Source organism: Lissotriton helveticus, chromosome 6, assembly GCF_964261635.1.
Source record: "Lissotriton helveticus chromosome 6, aLisHel1.1, whole genome shotgun sequence".
In the NCBI taxonomy this organism is placed as follows: Eukaryota; Metazoa; Chordata; class Amphibia; order Caudata; family Salamandridae; genus Lissotriton; species Lissotriton helveticus.
The window spans coordinates 1,378,082,793-1,378,102,344 of NC_136067.1; the positions used below are offsets into that span (position 1 = coordinate 1,378,082,793).

General features: G+C 41.3%; 1 protein-coding gene across 1 annotated transcript in view; it reads right to left on the reverse strand.

Moving 5' to 3' along the window:
• Positions 1 to 3,456: 3,456 nt before the first annotated feature.
• The window catches only part of LOC144761746 (sodium-dependent glucose transporter 1-like), a 408,550-nt gene continuing 392,454 nt past the window's right edge, over positions 3,457 to 19,552 (reverse strand). Inside the window, exon 4 of the mRNA XM_078646994.1 lies at positions 3,457 to 4,803. Within this exon, the coding sequence (XP_078503120.1) occupies positions 3,602 to 4,803 (1,202 nt within the window). The 3' untranslated portion in view covers positions 3,457 to 3,601. The remainder of the gene's footprint in view (positions 4,804 to 19,552) is intronic.

Sequence of the window (19,552 nt, forward strand, 5' to 3'; positions counted from 1 at the left end):
ATGATTCAGAAAACTAGGGGCCCATTATGATGTCGGGCGGATTGCCCCCGCCAGACTGGCGGGGGCAATCCGCCGACAACCACACTCATTTCCCCCCCGCCATATTAGTTAGTATGGCGGGGGGGACCACGGCGGACGGAAAGACCGTCCGCCGCTTTTCCGCCCCTGTCGCCTTGCGGCCGGGGCGGAAAAGGAATAATAGGGTGGCGGTGTCTATTAGACACCGCCAGCCATATTACAATTGGCCTGGGCAGGTGCCTTTCCGTGGCGGCGATGCGGTCTTCACTTTGGGGGGCCACGAAGGAGGGGTGGGGGTTGCACACCGGGGGGGGGGTACCTGTGGTACCCCCCTGCATTTGCATATATAATGCGGTAGGCACCGCGCGGTGCCTGCCGCACTGTGTATGCAAATGCATACATGCATTTATGGTATTGTGGGGGGCGGTGCAGAGAGCACCGTCCGCCACAATGTTATAAATGCAGGATGCGGCCACCACTGTGGCGGCCGCATCCTAATACTACCCACGGGACCCCCGCCCTTATGGCGGGTGGTCCCTAGTCCCGATAGGATGGCGGGCGGACTAAGTCCGCCCATCATCCTAATGACCCCCCTAGACACCACTAGTGGAAATAGAAGCTGATCTTATATTTTTTTTGTAGTTTTATATAGCACGATCTTGACCCGAAGGTATCAGAGCGCTTTACATGAGCACCAGTTGCGTTACACAAGGACACATTCATTTTTTTTGTTAGGCACGGGGAGAATAAATGATTTGCCTAGAATCACAGGATGTCGAGCGTCATTGCTGAGACTCTAACCCGGTTCCTCAGATTTGAGATTGACCGCCCTAGCCTTTATACCACATCCTCTCCCCTACTGCACAGATTCCTTTATACCTTTTTGAATCTGCCAAAGTGAATCATCAGCTGCAGGTTCATTTGAAAAATAACCCAGCAGACAGTGTCCATCACACATGGTGAGCAGTCAAAATATCGAAAATTAAATATCGACCTATACTAATATCGAGGTGACAATATCAAAGGGACAGAATATCGATTTAAGAATATCGATGGACAGAATATCGACCATAAGGTAAGTAATATTGATTTTTTTTATATCAATGTAAGTAATATCGAAGTTAGTAATATCGATATCCACTATATCGATGTTACTAATATCGATGTTACTAATATCGATATTTATAATATTGTTATGTATTTTATTATGTATTTAATATGTATGTGTTATATGTGTTATGTTAGGTGTTCTACTTGTTTTAAAATATATATATACAATTTTTATATGTTAATAAGGTTTTTTTAAGGTATTTTTGTTTTTTAGTACCGTAACGGGTTGTTTATAGGGGAATAGGGTGAGAAGTAATTTAATTATACTTATTAATTATTAATTTTTAGGAATTATAGATTTGTTTTAATTATTTTTTGCATTTAAGTTCTGTAGCGGGTTGTGGGTTTATAGGGGAATTGGGAGTGAAGTAATTTAATTGTAATTGAGTAATCATTTATTTTAATTCATTGGTATTAATAATGATATTATTGTTAATTAATTAATAATGGGTAATACATTTGTATTAATTGGTAATTAATTTGTATTAATTGATTAATTGATAATTTTGTTACGTGTATTATTTTATTATGGGAGTGTGTTGTGTATTTATAGGGGAATAGTGTTGGAAGTAATCGAAATCGAATTAAGTAATTATTAAATGTATTGTTTGGTATTGATAATTAATTTATTGGACATTAATTATTAATTGGTAATTATTTTAAATTATAATTTGATTATGAAACTTAATTTATTGTTGTTTTATCATTAATTGGTAATTAAATATAAAATATTATTTATTGATACATGTAAATTATTTGTTTTGGTATAAAAAATAATGTAATTGTTCAATATTTGTTAATTGGTAATTGAGTATTAATAATTAATATGTTTTGTTATTAAACATACTTTATTGTTCAATATTTATTATTTGGTAATTAATATTTATGTATTATTCTTTATTGGTTTTATTACTTTATTGTTAAATAATTATTCATTGGTAATTATGTTTTTTATAATTATTTATTGCTATTTGTAAATAGTTTAGAGTTATTTAATAATTAATTCCTTAATTATTTTTTTTAAATTATTTGATTTATAACTATGTTATTTTTAACTTCTACGCTATTCAACACTTTCCCTACTGTTGCACTCTCTGGTGTTGGAACAGTAATTTTTACCCCTACGCTATCCAACACTTTCCCTACTGGTGCACTCCCTGGAGTGGGAATAGTAATTTTTACCCCTACGCTATCCAACGCTTTCCCTACTGTTGCACTCACTGGAGTGGGAATAGTAATGTTTACCCTCCTGCTATCCAACGCTTTGCCTACTGTTGCACTCTCTGGAGTTGGAATAGTAATTTTTGCCCCTACGCTATCCAACACTTTCCCTACTGTTTCACTCTCTGGAGTGGGAATAGTAATTTATACCCCTATGCTATCCAACACTTTCCCTACTGTTCCACTCTCTGGAGTTGGAATAGTAATTTTTACCCCTATGCTAGCCAACACTTTCCCTACTGTCACACTCTCTGGAGTGGGAATAGTAATTTTTACCCCTACGCTATCCAACACTTTCCCTACTGTTGAACTCACTGGAGTGGGAATAGTAATTTTTACCATCCCGCTATCCAACACTTTGCCTACTGTTGCACTCTCTGGAGTTGGAATAGTAATTTTTACCCCTATGCTATCCAACACTTTCCCTACTGTTCCACTCTCTGGAGTTGGAATAGTAATTGTTACCCTTATGCTATCCAGCACTTTCCCTACTGTTACACTCTCTGGAGTGGGAATAGTAATTTATACCCCTACGCTATCCAATGCTTTTCCTACTGTTGCACTCCCTGGAGTGGGAATAGTAATTTTTACCCCTACGCTATCCAACACTTTCTCTACTGTTGCACTCTCTGGAGTCGGAATAGTAATTTTAAGCCCTACGCTATCCAACATTTTCTTTACTGTTGTTTTTTTGGGAGTTGGAATAGTAGTTCTATTCCCTCCACTATTTAATATTTGTTGTATTCTTTTAGTTAATGTAGTATATAATAAATTTTAAAAATATTAAAAGTACATTTAATTTTTTTAATTTGTTATACATAATTTTTATTTTATTTATGTTATTGTTTTATGTGTATAGATGTTTTTGTAATGTATAATATTTTTAGATAATTTTTAAGTTATTAAAATAATTATTTAAACTCATTAAGTATATATATTAAATGTATATGTTTAATTAATGTTTTATTAAATTATATATATATATTACTTATTCATTTTAAACATAAAATATTTTTAACTATGTTTATTTTATTTATAAGTATTATTTAGTTCATTTTACATATTTTTTTTAACTAAAAAAATGATCTTTTTAATAACGATATTTTTGACATCGATATTTTTTTTCTCGATATTTTTGTACTTACCATGTTGTAGATAGGATATCGATATTCTTGTCATCGATATTCTTGCTCCGATATTTTTGTAGGTAGATTTTTTGATCTTCGATATTTTGTCAGAGATTCATCACACACTAGTCGTTTTTCTCTCCGTCAAGGAGCTCTTTCAGGGGTGAGCTGCCAGAAACCAAGAGAGACAATCGGACAGTCGAGTTCTTCACCAAAGGCTGGCTTGCTGCTTTTACCGGGGACTCCACTGGGATAACCAGAGAAGTCTCTAACATTGACTTTCTCCTTGTGTCATTCATTCGAATCATCTCAAAGTCTACTTCTTTCCAGTCTCGCGCATCGTCGTCGTCTTCGTGATGCCCTGGCCCCGACAGCAGCGTTTTCCTGTCCTCGCCGTCTCCCATGTGCTTTGCAGCCCTCTCCGGTGTGGTGGTTGCTAATTTGTATGCGACTGGGAATATAATACCTGACATCACAGCACATCCCAATATTGTGTACATGAGTACGGGCAATTCCTCAAATTTACCTTGTAGAAATCCCACAGTGACAGGAATGCCCATCTCTCCTAAGGCTGAACCGATGACGATCAGAGAGGCTGATTTACCGCTGATTGTAGTGTACTGCTTGGCCCAGGAAATACCACAGGGGAGAGCGGCAGCCATGGAAGCACCATAAACCATAGTGCCTGCCCAAAACACGATGAGGTTCTGATTGAAAAGCACCATAAGAAGGGAGGACGCTGTGCAGCCTATCAAGCTGAAGAGAATCATTGTGCCGGGATAAATACAAACTGCAAAAAAGATGGCAAGGCCTCGGACTGCAGCAAAGGCGCCCCAAAAGAGGGAATTCAGCTCTGCTGCTTTTGTCTCCTCCATGTGGACGAAGGTAGTAGCATAAGTATATACATAAGAACCGTAAGCAACCTCTGCACCAACGTAGACTAAAAAGAAGAGGAACAAGAGGAACATAAGAGGGTTGTGGTACACTGCAGCTTGCTGCTCATCTTCCGATTCGTCAGTTTTCTCACGTTTCTGGATACTTCTTAAAAAAAAAATTAACAAAACCAAGGAAACCAACAAAATGTAAGTGCCGATTACAATATAGGGCAACATGGCAATTGAGATTTCAAGTCCAAACAGCTCCATGTTTCTGTTGTGAAGGAGTCCGCTTGTATTCTTGTTTTCACTCTCTTGCAAAGATATCAGGTCCAGAGCCATCTTGGAAAGCAATGGAGCAACAACGGAACCTAAAGCAAAACTGAAGTGAATGGCCTGAATATGGGGCCCAGAATTCTTGCCCCAGGTATCCAATATAACGACGTTTCCACCTGCAGAAAAAGAAAAAACATTTACATCAGTGTAACTACCAAGACTCGCACTACTGAAAGCATTCTAATCACGCCATCATATTTTAAACCACAAATTGTTTTTTTTTATTTTTGGAAATGAAAAGACACAAACATGATTTTCTACCTGTCGATGGAAAAAGATTTATAAGTGTGTATTTGGTAACATACATTTTGCTTAATATTTAATTAGTCAGTAGAATAATGTTTAATAAATAGAAAATAAGTATAACCTTAATGTTTCTTCCTGAAACAGCAGTCTTGCAAGATTTAAGTCTGGGCAGTGAACTCCGCTCCACTCGCGGAGCTTGCGGAATTTTCTGCACTCCGTGTTACGCGAAGCTCGCGGAGTTCCGAAAAACTCCGCTTCGTGTAGCGGAGATTCTTTCCTTGCATGCGTTTGTCAAGGTCAAGTTGGCGAGCGAAGAAAATCCATCTCCCGGACGGATTTTTCCTCGTTCGCAATCGTCAACATCAAGTTGGCAAGTGCAAGCATGGAAAATCAACCTCCCGGTGAGATTTCTTAACGCGGGCGGTCAGATTTCTCATTGCGAGTGGTCGCGTATGTTCGCGACCACTCGCTTTGAGAAACCATCCGTTCGCGTTGAGAAAGCTGCTGCTCGAGTAAAAATCTACTTGAGCGGCAGAAAGGAAGCAGAGCCAACTTGCGCTTTGCATGGTGCCGTTTGCAATGATTGCACAAGCACCTGGCACTGGAAATCACCACAAACTGCATTTATCTAAAGCACTCCGCTTCTGCGGAGCTCCGCGTAGCGTGGCAGAGTTTTCTTTGCACTTCATGGAGTTCCGCAGAACAGAACTCTGAGAATTCCGCCCAGGCTTAGCAAGATTGAGAAATACGGGGGAGAGAAGTTGATGGTCAGGGTCAGGGTCAAGAGAAGAGGGTGGACTAAGAACTCTAGCTATTTTTAGAGAGGAAAGCATCATCAGGAAGCATCCGGCAGAGCATTTAGTTTGTTGAGATTTATTTCCTTGTGTCCTTTTGGGCCATAACTTTTTCATTGCGATTAAAATAACACAAATATATCTGAATAGAATGCCATACTCCATCGCGATGATAAATCAGCATCACACAGAATAGTTGTGCCACATTGGGCGGACAAGTGATTTGTTACAAAAACTCATTTACTTATCTACTTCTGTATCAATAAGTTCATAGTCCTTATTGAATAAATTAATGGAAATGGTCAAGAAAAGATAATAACAAGAACAAAATCTAAAGAACAAAATGGGAATCACACTCCTTATCTCTTAGTTGCGGGTATGACGCTCCTGTCTTGAAAACAATAATTATTACACAGATTATAATCATCAGGTGAAGCCTCTGTTTATTTTTGGCTCCTGACAGTCTTATGTAGAAACTCTCCTATCTTAATGCTTTCATTGGCAATAGCTTACTCAATAGATGTGGCATTGTATTTATGCCTTGGAAGCACTCACACACCCACTGACAGACCCACAGAGGCACTCACACCCACATACACCCATACAGCCACTCACACACCCACCCACTCACAGACCCACACAGCCAGTCACATACACACTGACATACCCACTCACAAACCCACATATACACCCACATAACCACTCACACACCCGTACAGCCACTCACACACCCACTCACCAATACAGCTACTCCACAGCCACTCGCTTACCCATATAGCTACTCACACCCACTTATTCACTTATACACGCACTCACTCATGGATACACACAGTCACACAGCCACTCACATAATATATACTTGAAATAGTATCACTCTTTAGTAGTGCACAAGGTATAATAATTTAACTTTTTGTAGTACCTTAGTATAAATGTTTAACACTCAAACTTTTACGAAACACTCACAATCACTGGATGATGTCATCATTGTGACTGGATGATGTCATCAGCGATGTCATTTGAGATGCGTCAGTGATGTCACTGACCATGTCATAAGTGATGTAATATGTGAGGTCATAAGCAGTGTATTGTGGGGGTGTAAGTTAGCTTAGGTAACTATAACTGCTGAATTTCTATAGTTTTGTGTGAGTGAATCTGAATATAACTATAACTTCTCTGCAACCTCTGTTTTTTTCTGCCAATTTCAAAGTTTTAAAAAAATTCTATTTTTTAACTATAACGATCCTGTCCTGTAGCCTTTGTTTTTTTCAGTGAACTTATAAAGTGTTTTTAATTCTATTTTGTAACTATAAGGTTCCTGTAACCTTTGTTTTTTTCAGTGAATTTCTACAGTTTTAAAAATGTTATTTCTTTACTGTAACCTGTAACCTTTGAGAGTGGGTATGTAAGTGGCTGTTTAGGCCAGTGAGTGGGTCTGTGAGTAGCGCTATGGGGCGGTGAGTGGATGTGTGAGTGGCTGTGTGAGTGTGAGATTGCGCTCTAATACATCAGTGATGCATTCACCTGCATTAAGGATTTCATATCGTTTTTCAAAGTGTAATACAAGAGGAAACACATTTGCTTTGCGTTTGCGAAGTCCAAGAAGTTAGGATAATTTGTGCTTTACTGAAGTGGAGCTTCAACTGGGGCATATGATATGTTTATAAGTGCTTCCCATTGAGGTTTAATTTCTGTGAAATGGCCATCAGTGTCAGAATGGAACCTTATCTTTCCAAGAAGAGTCCACAGTTTTGCTGAAAATGTCTACCCAACTGGTGTACTTTCTACTGGTTAACTAGTAAGTGCTACCTCGTTGGGTAAATGTCTAGTGCATAATCTACACTACATCTGCATAATGGACTAGGAAGTAATGTCTCCAATGACCTTGTGTGCATGACATTTCGGCAATGTGATTTTTCCTGCTGCATCTATATCCACAAATCTGTGATAACATGAATCCTCATCAAGAGAAGATGATGAGACTACAAAGAGGTGAATCTCCACCAACAGGGGTACTTCCTCTTAACTATATGAAGTAAGTGCTTCTTTCTTTGGTGGAGATGTCCTCGACATTATAAAAACGGCACCAAAATTCGGGAAACGCACTTGGAGGCTTTTGGTAAACTGTCCATCAATGTGGGAAAAGGTGGGTAGACCTTTGTATACCACTAAGGAAAACGGGGTTGGCCAAACGAGCGGAGCTTGCTGATGATTTTGGGCATTTCGATTCTCAGGATAATTAAAAGGGAGAACCCTGGATTCTGCTCTCACTAGGAGACGATGAGAAGATTGCGTTCCAATAGATCAACGATACATTCATCACTATTAAGGATTACAGCTTGTTTTCAAAGTGGAAACACACTTGCTTTGCGTTCCCCAAACCCAAGAAGTTAGGATAATTTTTGCTTTAGTAAAGGGGAACTTATCCCAGAGGGCCCGACCTCTACATCCTGGGTGCTTTGGAGACCACCCAAGGCACCCAGTGTGCAATGTTAGGGACCGCGGGGGGAGACTCAATACCCCTGGGGTCCCTGCCTTCTCCCCACCTCCAGCGATAGTTGGCATTACTCCACACACAGGGAGCAGCCACAAATGCTGCTCCCTGCATGCAGGAGCAATTCTTTCATCTGTTTTCCTGCCCTCTGGACAGCACACCCCCCTCTCCTTTCAATTTGCATGGGCCGGGCCCGGGAAGGTGGCCTACGGACAAATATTGTCCGGGAGGGAAGCTGCGCGGCCTCCCTCTCTTTTTTGAGTACTTTTGTGCCAAAGGGAGGTAGCGATCCCCAGAACAATTAGGAACTAACAGTGGGGTCTGCCACCCCTCTTTTAATTTACAAGCCGCGGGACGATGGTGGTCCCCGTGGCCTTTAAAGGCCTGAGTCCCCCTCCTATTATGGAGGTGGTGGACCCTGGGGAATGAACTACACTTGGGGAGGGAGGCTACATGCGCCCCTTCCCTTTTCTTTAATAATTAAACCATGCCCCTGGAACCAGGCTCACCAGGGCGCTGAAAAAAGAACAAGCACAGGAGAATGTGCTTGATTTTTAAAAAAATGTTGCAGCAAATTCGTAGATCCTCACGATTTTGCAGCAAAAAACTATTTAAAAAAAGGCTTTTTGGCCCTCGCGGTATTCCTGTTGACCCCAGCACCAGGACTAGGGGGTCAGGGTATTCGTACCCTGTCCCCTTTTCTTTATTTTTAACTTTCTTTTTGAGACTTGAGTCCCAAAATGACTGCCCGCGCTTCCTGGTTGAAGTGCTGTCAGCAAATCAGAGCTCTGCACGAGATCTGCAGGATTTGCTGAAAGTTTGTGCCTCTAGATATACACATTTTTTTTCCCTTAAATATCTCAAAAACTACCAAACAGACTTACACCAAATAACAAAAAGGACACTTTCTGGGCAAAGAGGTACGTTTATGCCAAATTTGGTGTAATTCACTCCGGTGGTATGAGCTGTATTCGTGTTCAAAATCCCTGTGAGAATTTGCATGGGAAAAACACATTTTTGGACCCCCACACTTTTTCTCAGCCCTTGCTTGACGCATCACCTTAAAACTTTCAGCTGTAGTGAGCGGCAAACTAGTTTAGTGAAGATTCGTAAAAAAAGCTTCTCCTATGGAAACTAGGTCCTAACTAGAACCACCTGGCAACCGTCAGTTGGTTAAAAAAAAGAAATTAAATTAAAAAAAGAAATATATATATATATATATATATATATATTCCCTCGCAATTTGCCTCGTCGCAAGGGGAGCTCTGTTGTGCTGGTGCCATCAACGGGGTCAAGGCAGTCTCCCGTTATTATTCAACACAAAGTTCCAAAGGATTGATGGCACTCCACTCGGGGATGATTTTCAAAGTATTTTTCACTTGTTGAAATAAAAATACTTTGAAAATAATATATATATACCTGTCTGTTTCGATCAGCAGCCCGCCCTCAATCTGGAACCGCGGCAGAAGAAGAAACGGAAGACCCAGCATGCAGGTGAGTTTTTTATTTTAGGCACACCTCGTCAGCATAACGTTTCGGCCTGCCCAGAGGCCTTTGTCACATGACGCAATGAGGGAAGTGAGCAAAATGTAAAGTGCAAGTGCATAAGAAACAGTACATTTCATTGGCTGACACTGTAATAGGGGGTGTGTCCTGTGATGATGGACATAGAAAACACATTATCCAAGATGCAATAGTGAGGTAATCCCAAAACATTATCAAAAATTCCTGTGTAAATACATATACTATTTCGATTATGAAGAATGCAAGGTGCCAAATCTATATTTTATACAATAAAATATGTAGATAAAAGCTAATAAATAATTTTATATTTTAAAAAACCATTATATTAAATCTCATCGATTTTAGCACACCTAAAACATGGGATATTTGTGTTGAAATACACATTTACCTATCATAAACAGATTATGTACTCTGGATATATGTGATTTGGGGCCAGAGAAATCATGTTTACTTAACCCTTACTTAATTTTGTTATTTACCATCATGAGTGGCTCCGCTGATGTTAACGTCTACCCGAGCCACCCAACCCTATAAAAAAGATCGGGCTCAACTCCCAACTCTTTTTTTGAAAAAAAGGAACCCAGACAGCAAATTATTTGTACATTGTGATGAAAAGAAACAAAAATGTGTTGGTAGTGAAATTATATATACTGAAAAAAGACCAATTACGGTGCAATCTAACATATGGATTATACATAATTCATATGGTGTGATACCAATTCCGTTAAAATAGAAAAACCAGGAACATTCTAATACTACGTACACCACCGGTCAACCTAGCTGTTAATACATAAATAGTTGAAACAGTGGAAAGATACAAATAATATCAAGGTTAATGTCTGTGAAAAACTATATACATCAAGTTTTCTTCATGGACGATTGCAAATGCTTAATGGAACATCAATTGGATCCCTAGAGACAAGTATAAAAATCCTCTGTAGAGTTGAGGCCACGAGGAGTTTTGCTGTCCATTTCTAAAATATATCTTGTCTCCAGAGCTCTCAAGATACCTTCCCTGTTGCCACCTCTCCTCAAAGGACCAACCGTGTCTATGGCATAATACCTGAGGAGTCCACTGTTGTTATTGTGGTACTCCTTAAAATGCCTGGCGACTGGGTACGCGGCATCATTTGTATTGATGGCTCTTATGTGCTGGAGTATCCTCTTGTGGACCTGCAATTTGGTGCTACCAATATATTGCAGGCCACACGGACACTCCAGCACATAAACCACGTACTCGCTCTTACATGTAAGTTGTTTATTAATTTTCCGGGGCACCACGGAAAACGCTGTTAGGAACTCTGTTTTGTTAATTCCGTGCAAGCATGCCTTACAACTAGAGCATTTTCTAAAGCCTTTACTTGCAGCCATCCAATTTTTAGGGGGGGATCACCTCAGGACTTGATTTTACTAATGCATCCTGCATGGAATATGCCTTCCTGAAAGTGATCGCTGGTTTCCTAGGCATAAACTCCCCAATCACTGGATCTAATCTAATCATGTTCCAGTGTTTGTTCACTATCTTCCTTAGTGCCCCGTGTTGTCTGTTATAGGTCCAAATGAGTCTTGTTGGTTGATGTACCTCGGTTTCAGGGGATATCTGAGCTTTTTTGTGGATCAAAGCGTCCTTGCGGGACAGGGCATTTGCTTTATGAATAGCTGTATCAATTAAACTCTCTTTGTACCCCCTGGCTAGAAAACGTTGTTTACTAGCTAACTGCGCCCTTGTGCAGTGATTATCTGTACTACAAATGCACCAAATTCTGAGCATCTCCCCATAGGGGATGCTTCTGATTAAATGCGGGGGTGATGGCTATCAGCATGCAATACAGTATTGCCCGCAGTGGGCTTTCTGTATAGTTTTGTTTCCAACCTGTCCTGATTGACCGCAATCGTAATGTCCAAAAAGTGTGCCTGAACCTGAATGAGATGAGACGTAAATGCCAAGTTAAATACATTGCAGTTCAAGGTTTCAACAAAGTTAATTGCCTCCTCATGTGTACCACGCCAAATCATCAGGACATCATCGATGTACCTATACCATCTTACGATGTGGCGGGTGCAGATGTCATGGTGATCACCATAGAGGACCTGTCTCTCCCAGTAGCCCATGTGCAGACAGGCATAACTAGGAGAGAAACAGGCCCCCATGGCTACACCTCTGACCTGCTGATAATATTGATTGAGGAACATAAAATAATTATGGTTTAAACAAAAACTGGTCATAGTTAGCAACATTTTGTTGTGTTCAGCAAGTTCAATCGGACGTTGGCCCAGATAAAATTGTATAGCTCTCATTCCATCTGCATGCACAATACTGGTATAAAGAGATGTTACATCAAGTGTTATTAACCAGCAGTCTTTTTCCCACTTTACATCATTAATTTTTCTCAAAAAGTCACTTGAATCTTGTATGTAAAATGGGAGTGCTGCAACATATTCCTGTAGAAATGAGTCAATATAGGTCGTGGCATTCTCTAACAACCCACCACATGCCGAAATGATTGGTCTTCCAGGCGGTTTGGCGGCATTTTTGTGAACTTTAGGGATTAGATACAAGACAGGAGTGATTGGATGGTCATTTTTCAGAAATTTTAGTTCATCCATGCTGATGAACCCACTCGACCGCCAACCCATTAACATGGAATAAAAATCAAACTGTGCTTTTCTCATCACTCCAACATCACAGTGCGTGTAACAATTTGGATCATTTAGTTGCAAGAGTGCCTCCTCCATATATAAATGTCTAGGCCGGAGCACGACGTTTCCGCCTTTGTCAGACTGTCTGACTATCATGTTGCCATCCTTTTGGATTTTTTTGACCAGTTCGTAATATTCATTGTTGCACCTTTGATTGTGTTGTTTAGATATCAGTGTCTTTGCATGCAATGTCTTGACTTCCTTTATCGTGGCATCATGAAAAATGTCAATATTGTCAAAGGGCGTTGTAGGTGTGAATGTGGAGCGCGGTTTACATTTTGTTAGTCTGCCTACAGGAGCAGATACTTCCTCCTGTGTGTTTTGTGAGGAAGATGCTTCCAATCTCAACGTTTCCATATCCTGCATCAAAGGGATATCATTCACCACTAGCCCCATAGTTGTTGGCGCACCAGCAGACCTGCCTGCTGTATTGCGTTATTTGTTGTTAGCAAAGTGCTTCTGCAACTTCAGCTTACGCGTACATTTAAAGAGATCTATTCTTACATCAGCGTAGTTAAAGTCGCTCGGGGGGCTAAAAGATAACCCCATTGACAAAATTATTTTCTCAGAGTCAGTTAAAACAGTAGAAGTGAGATTAATCACAGACAAACCATTATCAAGTGTATTGGATGCATTGCTTACTTCTTTTTGTTGGAGTTCCACCGCTTGTAGTTCTTTTTCTTCGGTTTTGCGCCTTGTGTTGCAAGTTCTGCGCTCTCGTCGCTTGGTGCTAGCGCTCTTGTTTGAGGTGGAATTCTGGGGCGCAATGTATCGCGTCTGTCCTGGCGTATGCAATCCAATTCTTGAGCCAGGGTGTACCGGGTAAACCCCAGCCGCGGTGTGCCTCTGGAGGCATCCGATTCAGACCCACTGTCCATATTCGAACTAAGGTCTGTATTAGTTGAGTTTTCAGGTGACTTGGAACGCGATGGTGCATTGGGCACTGAGGTGCTTGCCACTGTTAGCGAACTTGTTGCTTTATTGGCTTTGATAGCATCGTATTTACGGGCAAATGTGAAAATACGGCCCTCGTTGTAATCAGTCTTATCTCGCTGGAATTTAAATGTTTTTCGTTTCCTGATTACATCTTCCTCTTTCTGAACCCTCTGCATCATTGCTTCTCTGTGTATTGTACTCTCTGAAACGGCGTCCGCATTATCTGTGCACAAACTTTCAATTTCAGCATTAATCTCATCAATTTGCGCTTGGATTTTCACCCGGTCACTCTCCGCGTATCGCACCAGCATTGTTACCAAGCGACGATACGAGTCTAAACTCCATTCAGCCCAATCCCTGAGCATTTCCGGGTCTAAATGTTCGTAACTGGGGGCTAGCATGACTCTTAACCCCTGAGGAATCCGATTAACCTCGAGATATCTGCTCAGGGAGCGGTGCTCCCACCACTTTGCCTGTTCACGCTTAAGGAGTTTTTCCAAAGTTTTGAACTAATCACGAATGCCGGAACCTCCAGTAGCACCTAGTTCCTCGGAAATGTTCACAAACGACCCCCCAGCCGGGGAGTCGTCAAAAGCTTAGAGAGCTGCCACCTCTCTCCCTTTACGTGCGTCTGCTGACATGGTGTTTGCCGAATTAAAGTGCAAAAATGCGTTTTTCACTCAATACGGGGAATAAGCCTCAATAGCTTCCAAGCCGCCGTATATTGCACAACTTCCCCACCGGAACAGTCCTTGTATCGCCGCTCAGCAGCGGGTACTCGGCACGGTTCGAGACAACCGTCCCACCATACCGGACCCGATCTCGGATGCGGCAATAATCTTCAGTGTCCAGGGGCTGGAGCAGTCTCTCCCCAACGGAAGAAATAAACGACTTCCGGGTAACCGGGAGTCACGGCTTCTTGCTGCTCTGCCACTTTGCGGGGAAGGGGTCTTCCAACACCGGAGAAGCACTCAATCGGTTGTGTAAATGCCTGTCTGTTTCGATCAGCAGCCCGCCCTCAATCTGGAACCGCGGCAGAAGAAGAAACGGAACACCCAGGATGCAGGTGAGTTTTTTATTTTAGGCACACCTCGTCAGCATAATGTTTTGGCCTGCCCAGAGGCCTTGGTCACATGACGCAATGAGGGAAGTGAGCAAAATTTAAAGTGCAAGTGCATAAGAAACAGTACATTTCATTGGCTGACACTGTAATAGGGGGTGTGTACTGTGATGATGGACATAGAAAACACATTATCCAAGATGCAATAGTGAGGTAATCCCAAAACATTATCATTATCCATAACAGCTCCAGCCACTTCCGAATCCCGCCAGCGGCGGTACGGCGAAGAAGGAGGCACAGACCCCGCAGTTTTTTAAGGCAAGAATCTTCTTTATTTATTTATCGACCCAAACACAACGCGTTTCAAGCCCTAAAACCCTTGTTCACGTATATATATTCACAAAAAAAAAGGTTACAGGAACTTTATAGTAAGAAAATAGAATTACAAAAAACCTTAGAAATTCTTCAAAAAAACCCAAAGGTTACAAGAACGTTATCGTTACGTTCAGATTTTACGCACACAAAACCACAGAAATTCAGTAGTTATAGTTATCTCAAGTTACAGTAACTCGTGACTCCGCTATGCACAGTTTTCTCATCAATAATTTCACGGCAAAAGTTGCAGTGATATTATCAATGATGTCATAGAAGATGTCATGAGTAATGTAATACATGGGGTAACTGATAGTGCATGGCAAGGGAATGAGTTATAGTTACTTGAGAGAACTATAACTTTTGAATTTCTATGGTTTTGTGTGTATAAACTTTGAGCCTAACTATAACCACCCTGTAACCTTTGCTTTTATTTCTGTGAATTTCTAAGGATTTTTAAATTCTATTTCCCAACTATAATGTCCCTGTAACCTTAATGTTTCAGTGTATTTGTATGGTTATTTAATGCTGTTTCCAAACTATAATGTCCTTGTTACCTTTGTTTTTTTCACTTAATTTCTACAGTTTGTAATGCTATTTCCTAAATGTAATGTCCCTGTAACCTGGATGTGTGAGTGGTTGTGGGGGGTGGGGGGGGTGTAAATGGGTCTTGGGGATTGAGGCTGCAGGTGGCGCTTCCATTTTCTTTAATAATTAAACCATGCCCCCAGGATCTGGCCCACCTCGGGGCTGAAAAAAGAACAAGCACAGGAGAATGTGCTTGTTTTTTGACAGATGACTGGTGTACATATAGGGGTGTGTTGATGGACTGGCCTTTCCTTTCCGACCCTGCTTTTAAAATGACAAGTGTGCATATAGGAGTGTGTGGAGGGACTGGCCTCTCCTTTCAGACCCCTTTCTATGACTGGCCTGTCCGCTCAGACCTCTCTCTTGGATGATGGGTGTGTGGAGTAAGGAGTGGAGAGGGACTGGGCTCTCCTTTCAGACCTCTCTCTCAGATGAAGGGTGTGTATATTAGGGTATGTAGAGGGACTGACCTCTCTGCTGAGAGCTCTCTCTAATGATGGGTGTGAGTAGCAGGGTGAGAGGAGGGACTGGGCTCTCCTTTCAGACCTCTTTCTCAGATGACAAGTGTGCGTAGTAGGGTCTTTGATAAACACCATCTCCAGTAAAATTCCTTCCTACATTAACAAGTGTTTATAGCAGATTGTATTAAAAAATCACCTACTCCTTCCTATTTTTCACGATCCCGCAAGAGTCATGCAAGATTGCAAAATGTTTTGAAAATAAGAATGGACTATTTACTCATCACAGTACCTATTTGTAACACACTTCTTCTAAAAAAAACAAGGACCACGATATACATTCCTAATAATAGAGTGTATTGAGACTCAACTACTCCTTTTTACTATTCATGACCCCACAAGATCATAAAAGTTAGTAAAAACAAAATACATTTATTTTCTTCACAGTAGTGTTCCTTTAGGCATCTCTTCTCTAAATCTAGGGGGACAGCATGCCGTTCTGCTGCCCCTTATATAACTTTTTTTTACTTCATTTCCACAAAACCTCAAATGTTCCACAGTAAATCAGTAATGGCAGCCATTATATTTCTAACATTCCAACAGCCAGCCAGAATGCTTGTTTCCGGTCCAGGGAGGACCTGGCTTGGCAGTTAGGTCTGGACTGTTCCCATGAGGCACAGGGTCAAGACTGATTTGCATATGGCTGGGTCTAAACTGGGTAGCATGGTGAGCAAAAGAACGATGGATTTAACCTAGATCTTTTGACTGAGGGAGAATGTTTGCATTGTCAGCATTCGTCCATCATTTGTTAGCTGTAACACTTTTCACCCTAAGTGGGATGGGTTTGCCCAGACGTGGGTCACTTGCTCACTGTGCCACTGGATTCAAGCTAGCCTGGCTGAAGAAGGGTGACATAGCCTAAAACCTGTCGCAGGATGCTTGTTTCCGGTCCAGGGAGGACCTGGCTTGGCAGTTCGGTCTGCACTGTTCCCATGAGGGGCAGGGTCAAGACTGATTTGCATTTGGCTGGTCTAAACTGGGTGGCATGATGTGCAAAAGAACAGTGGATTTAACCCAGATCTTTTGACCTGGGAAGAATGTTTGCATTGTCAGCATTTCGTCCATCATTTGTTTGCTTTAACACTCAATCAGATAGTTAGCAGTAAATAAAGGAGAAAAGAGGCATGTTAGGTGGAACCACTCTCCAAAGAGGTATACATGAAGTAAAACATGAACCACTATGAAATAGAGCCATCAGATAAAACCCCAGTGGGAATACACACAATCAAAAGAATAATTTTTTATAAAAACATCTCACAATGAAACAAACGAAAGATAATCCGTACCTTAATGAAAAAGGTGATGTAAGACTGAGAGCTCGACAGCAGCATCTGGTTTCCATGCTGAATCCAAACAGTAGTATTTGGTAAGGATAGGGGCATTCGACCGCGTTGTCTGGAATCAATACTCCAGCAAACAAGGCTGTGATGTAGCCATCTTTCTGGTTCAGTGTGCAGCAACTTACGTGAACAGCGGTCTTCCTGCTTTGTCGTGCCAAAAAGCAATAGCTGGTGATACCCAACAAGCTACACTGCCTTTTGAGAGTATATAGCCCTTTCTGGGATGTGCTTAAGAGACGAGAAGCTGATCAGATTTTCTGAAAGGTTTTGTCTTTTGAATATAGAATTTCAAGCAACAGTTGACATATAGAGAAAGGGAAGCCTTCTAAGCAGCAGAAGAAGGGTTCTTAAAGTATGTTGACAAAACTATAGGCTCAATCAGATGGACAGAAGTCGGAACCTCAAGGATGAATATTGGGTTTGTTCTCAACAATACTTTATACTCCTGGAACTGTTGAAAAGGCTCAGTGCCTGTGAAGGCCTAAATCTCGCTAGCTCTCCTGGCTGACGTCAGGGCCTATAGAAGGGCCGTCTTCCATGAGACATACCACATATCCACTTATGGATAGGTTTGAAAGGTGTTTTCATGTGCTGGGAAACAACCATATTCAACAGCCAGGATATTGCAGGAGTTTTATTGGTGTGAAGGCTCCGAATAGGCCCTTCATGAATTCCTTTACAGTCTAATGGACCATAGTGAGATTTCCCCAATCTTTCTGCAGAAGCTGGAAATTGCTGCTAAATGCACCTTTATGGAAGAGTGTGCCAAGTGAAGGAGATATGGTAACAGTTGCTCTGGAGAAAAGTGAAAGGGATGAAGATCATTCTTGATGCACAAGTGGTAGAATCTTTTCCATTTCACCACATTATTTATTTGTGGAAAAACTTTACTGTTCCTGGATAAATTTGGGTTCTGTTTGTATAGCACGAGATCCAAACTCATGGTCATGAGGTGCCTTGCAGACAAATTGAGAGACTTTATTTGTGGGTGCAATATCTGGCTGTAGCTCATGGAGATCAGGTTGACCGCCAACTGGAATTGGTTGGGTGGACACACAGACATTGGGAGAAGTTCCCTGTACCAATATTGTCTCTGCCATGCCTGGTTATGAGAATGAGATGAGATGGCTTTCTCTTCATCTTGCGCATCACCCTGGGAATGAGAAGGAAGGGAAGAAACGCATCTGTATCTGAAAAGCATTCCCCCCAAGAACCTCTCTGAGTGAATCTGCTTGCAAACGTGTCACATTTCTTGTTGAATACATTTGCAAACAGGTCTATGTTTGGGGGTACCCCTTTCAAGAAAACGTGAGAAAAGTGTGATCTATTTCCCATTTGTGGCATTGATGGGTTGCCCTTCTGAAATAATTCATCCATACATTAGCTATGCTGGGGAGATATTCGATGTGCAGCAAAATACAGTGTTTTAGTAACCACTTCCAGATTTGCTGGGTTTGAGCCTACAGGTTTTTTGATCTCATTTCCCTTTTTGGGTCTGAGACTACAGTTTTTTTTTATCTCAATTCCCTTTTTGGTGAGATAAAACATAGTTGTGGTATTGTCAGTTTTCAGCAGGACAGATGATCTGCAAATTCTGGGCAGAAACGATAGGAGTTCTTGGAATATGGCCACCAGTTCTAGAAGGTTGATGTGCATCTGTGCTCTTGGACGGACCACTTTCTAGAGGTGATGTCGATGACATCTTTGATCAAGCCGTGAATCTGAATCCACTGGGCATTCAGCTGCTCCTGTAGGTGACAGCTTGGAATTAATGGGATGCATGAAGAAAGCATCCTCAATATTGATTTGCACATCTTCACTGTAGTGGATGTTCTTTTTTTAAGGGAAGTGGGTGTCTGTATTATTCTTTGCACTCTTTCTGTGGTCGGTTAAGCTTTGGCGACCGTGGTGTCCAGATTGACCCCAAGAAACACCAATGATTGGGTTGGAATGAGAGATGATTTTTCCGTATTTAGTTGGAGTCCAAGAGACTTGAATAGCAACCGACAAGCCAAGGTAGATTCTTTTGTAGGCGGTAATGTGGATCCCTTGACCAACCAATCGTCCAGGTAGGGGAATACCTGGTGCCCTTGTCTTCTCAAGAAAGCAGCAACTGGTGCCATGCACTTTGAATTGATCGTGGCATCCTGTCACCTTGAACCTCGGGAACAGACGATGATTTACGTCAATGGGAATGTGAAAGTATGCATCTAACAGGTCGAGAGACATCATAAAATCCCCTCTGTTGACAATTAGCAGTATCTCTTGCAAAGACATTATTCTGAAGGGTGGCTTC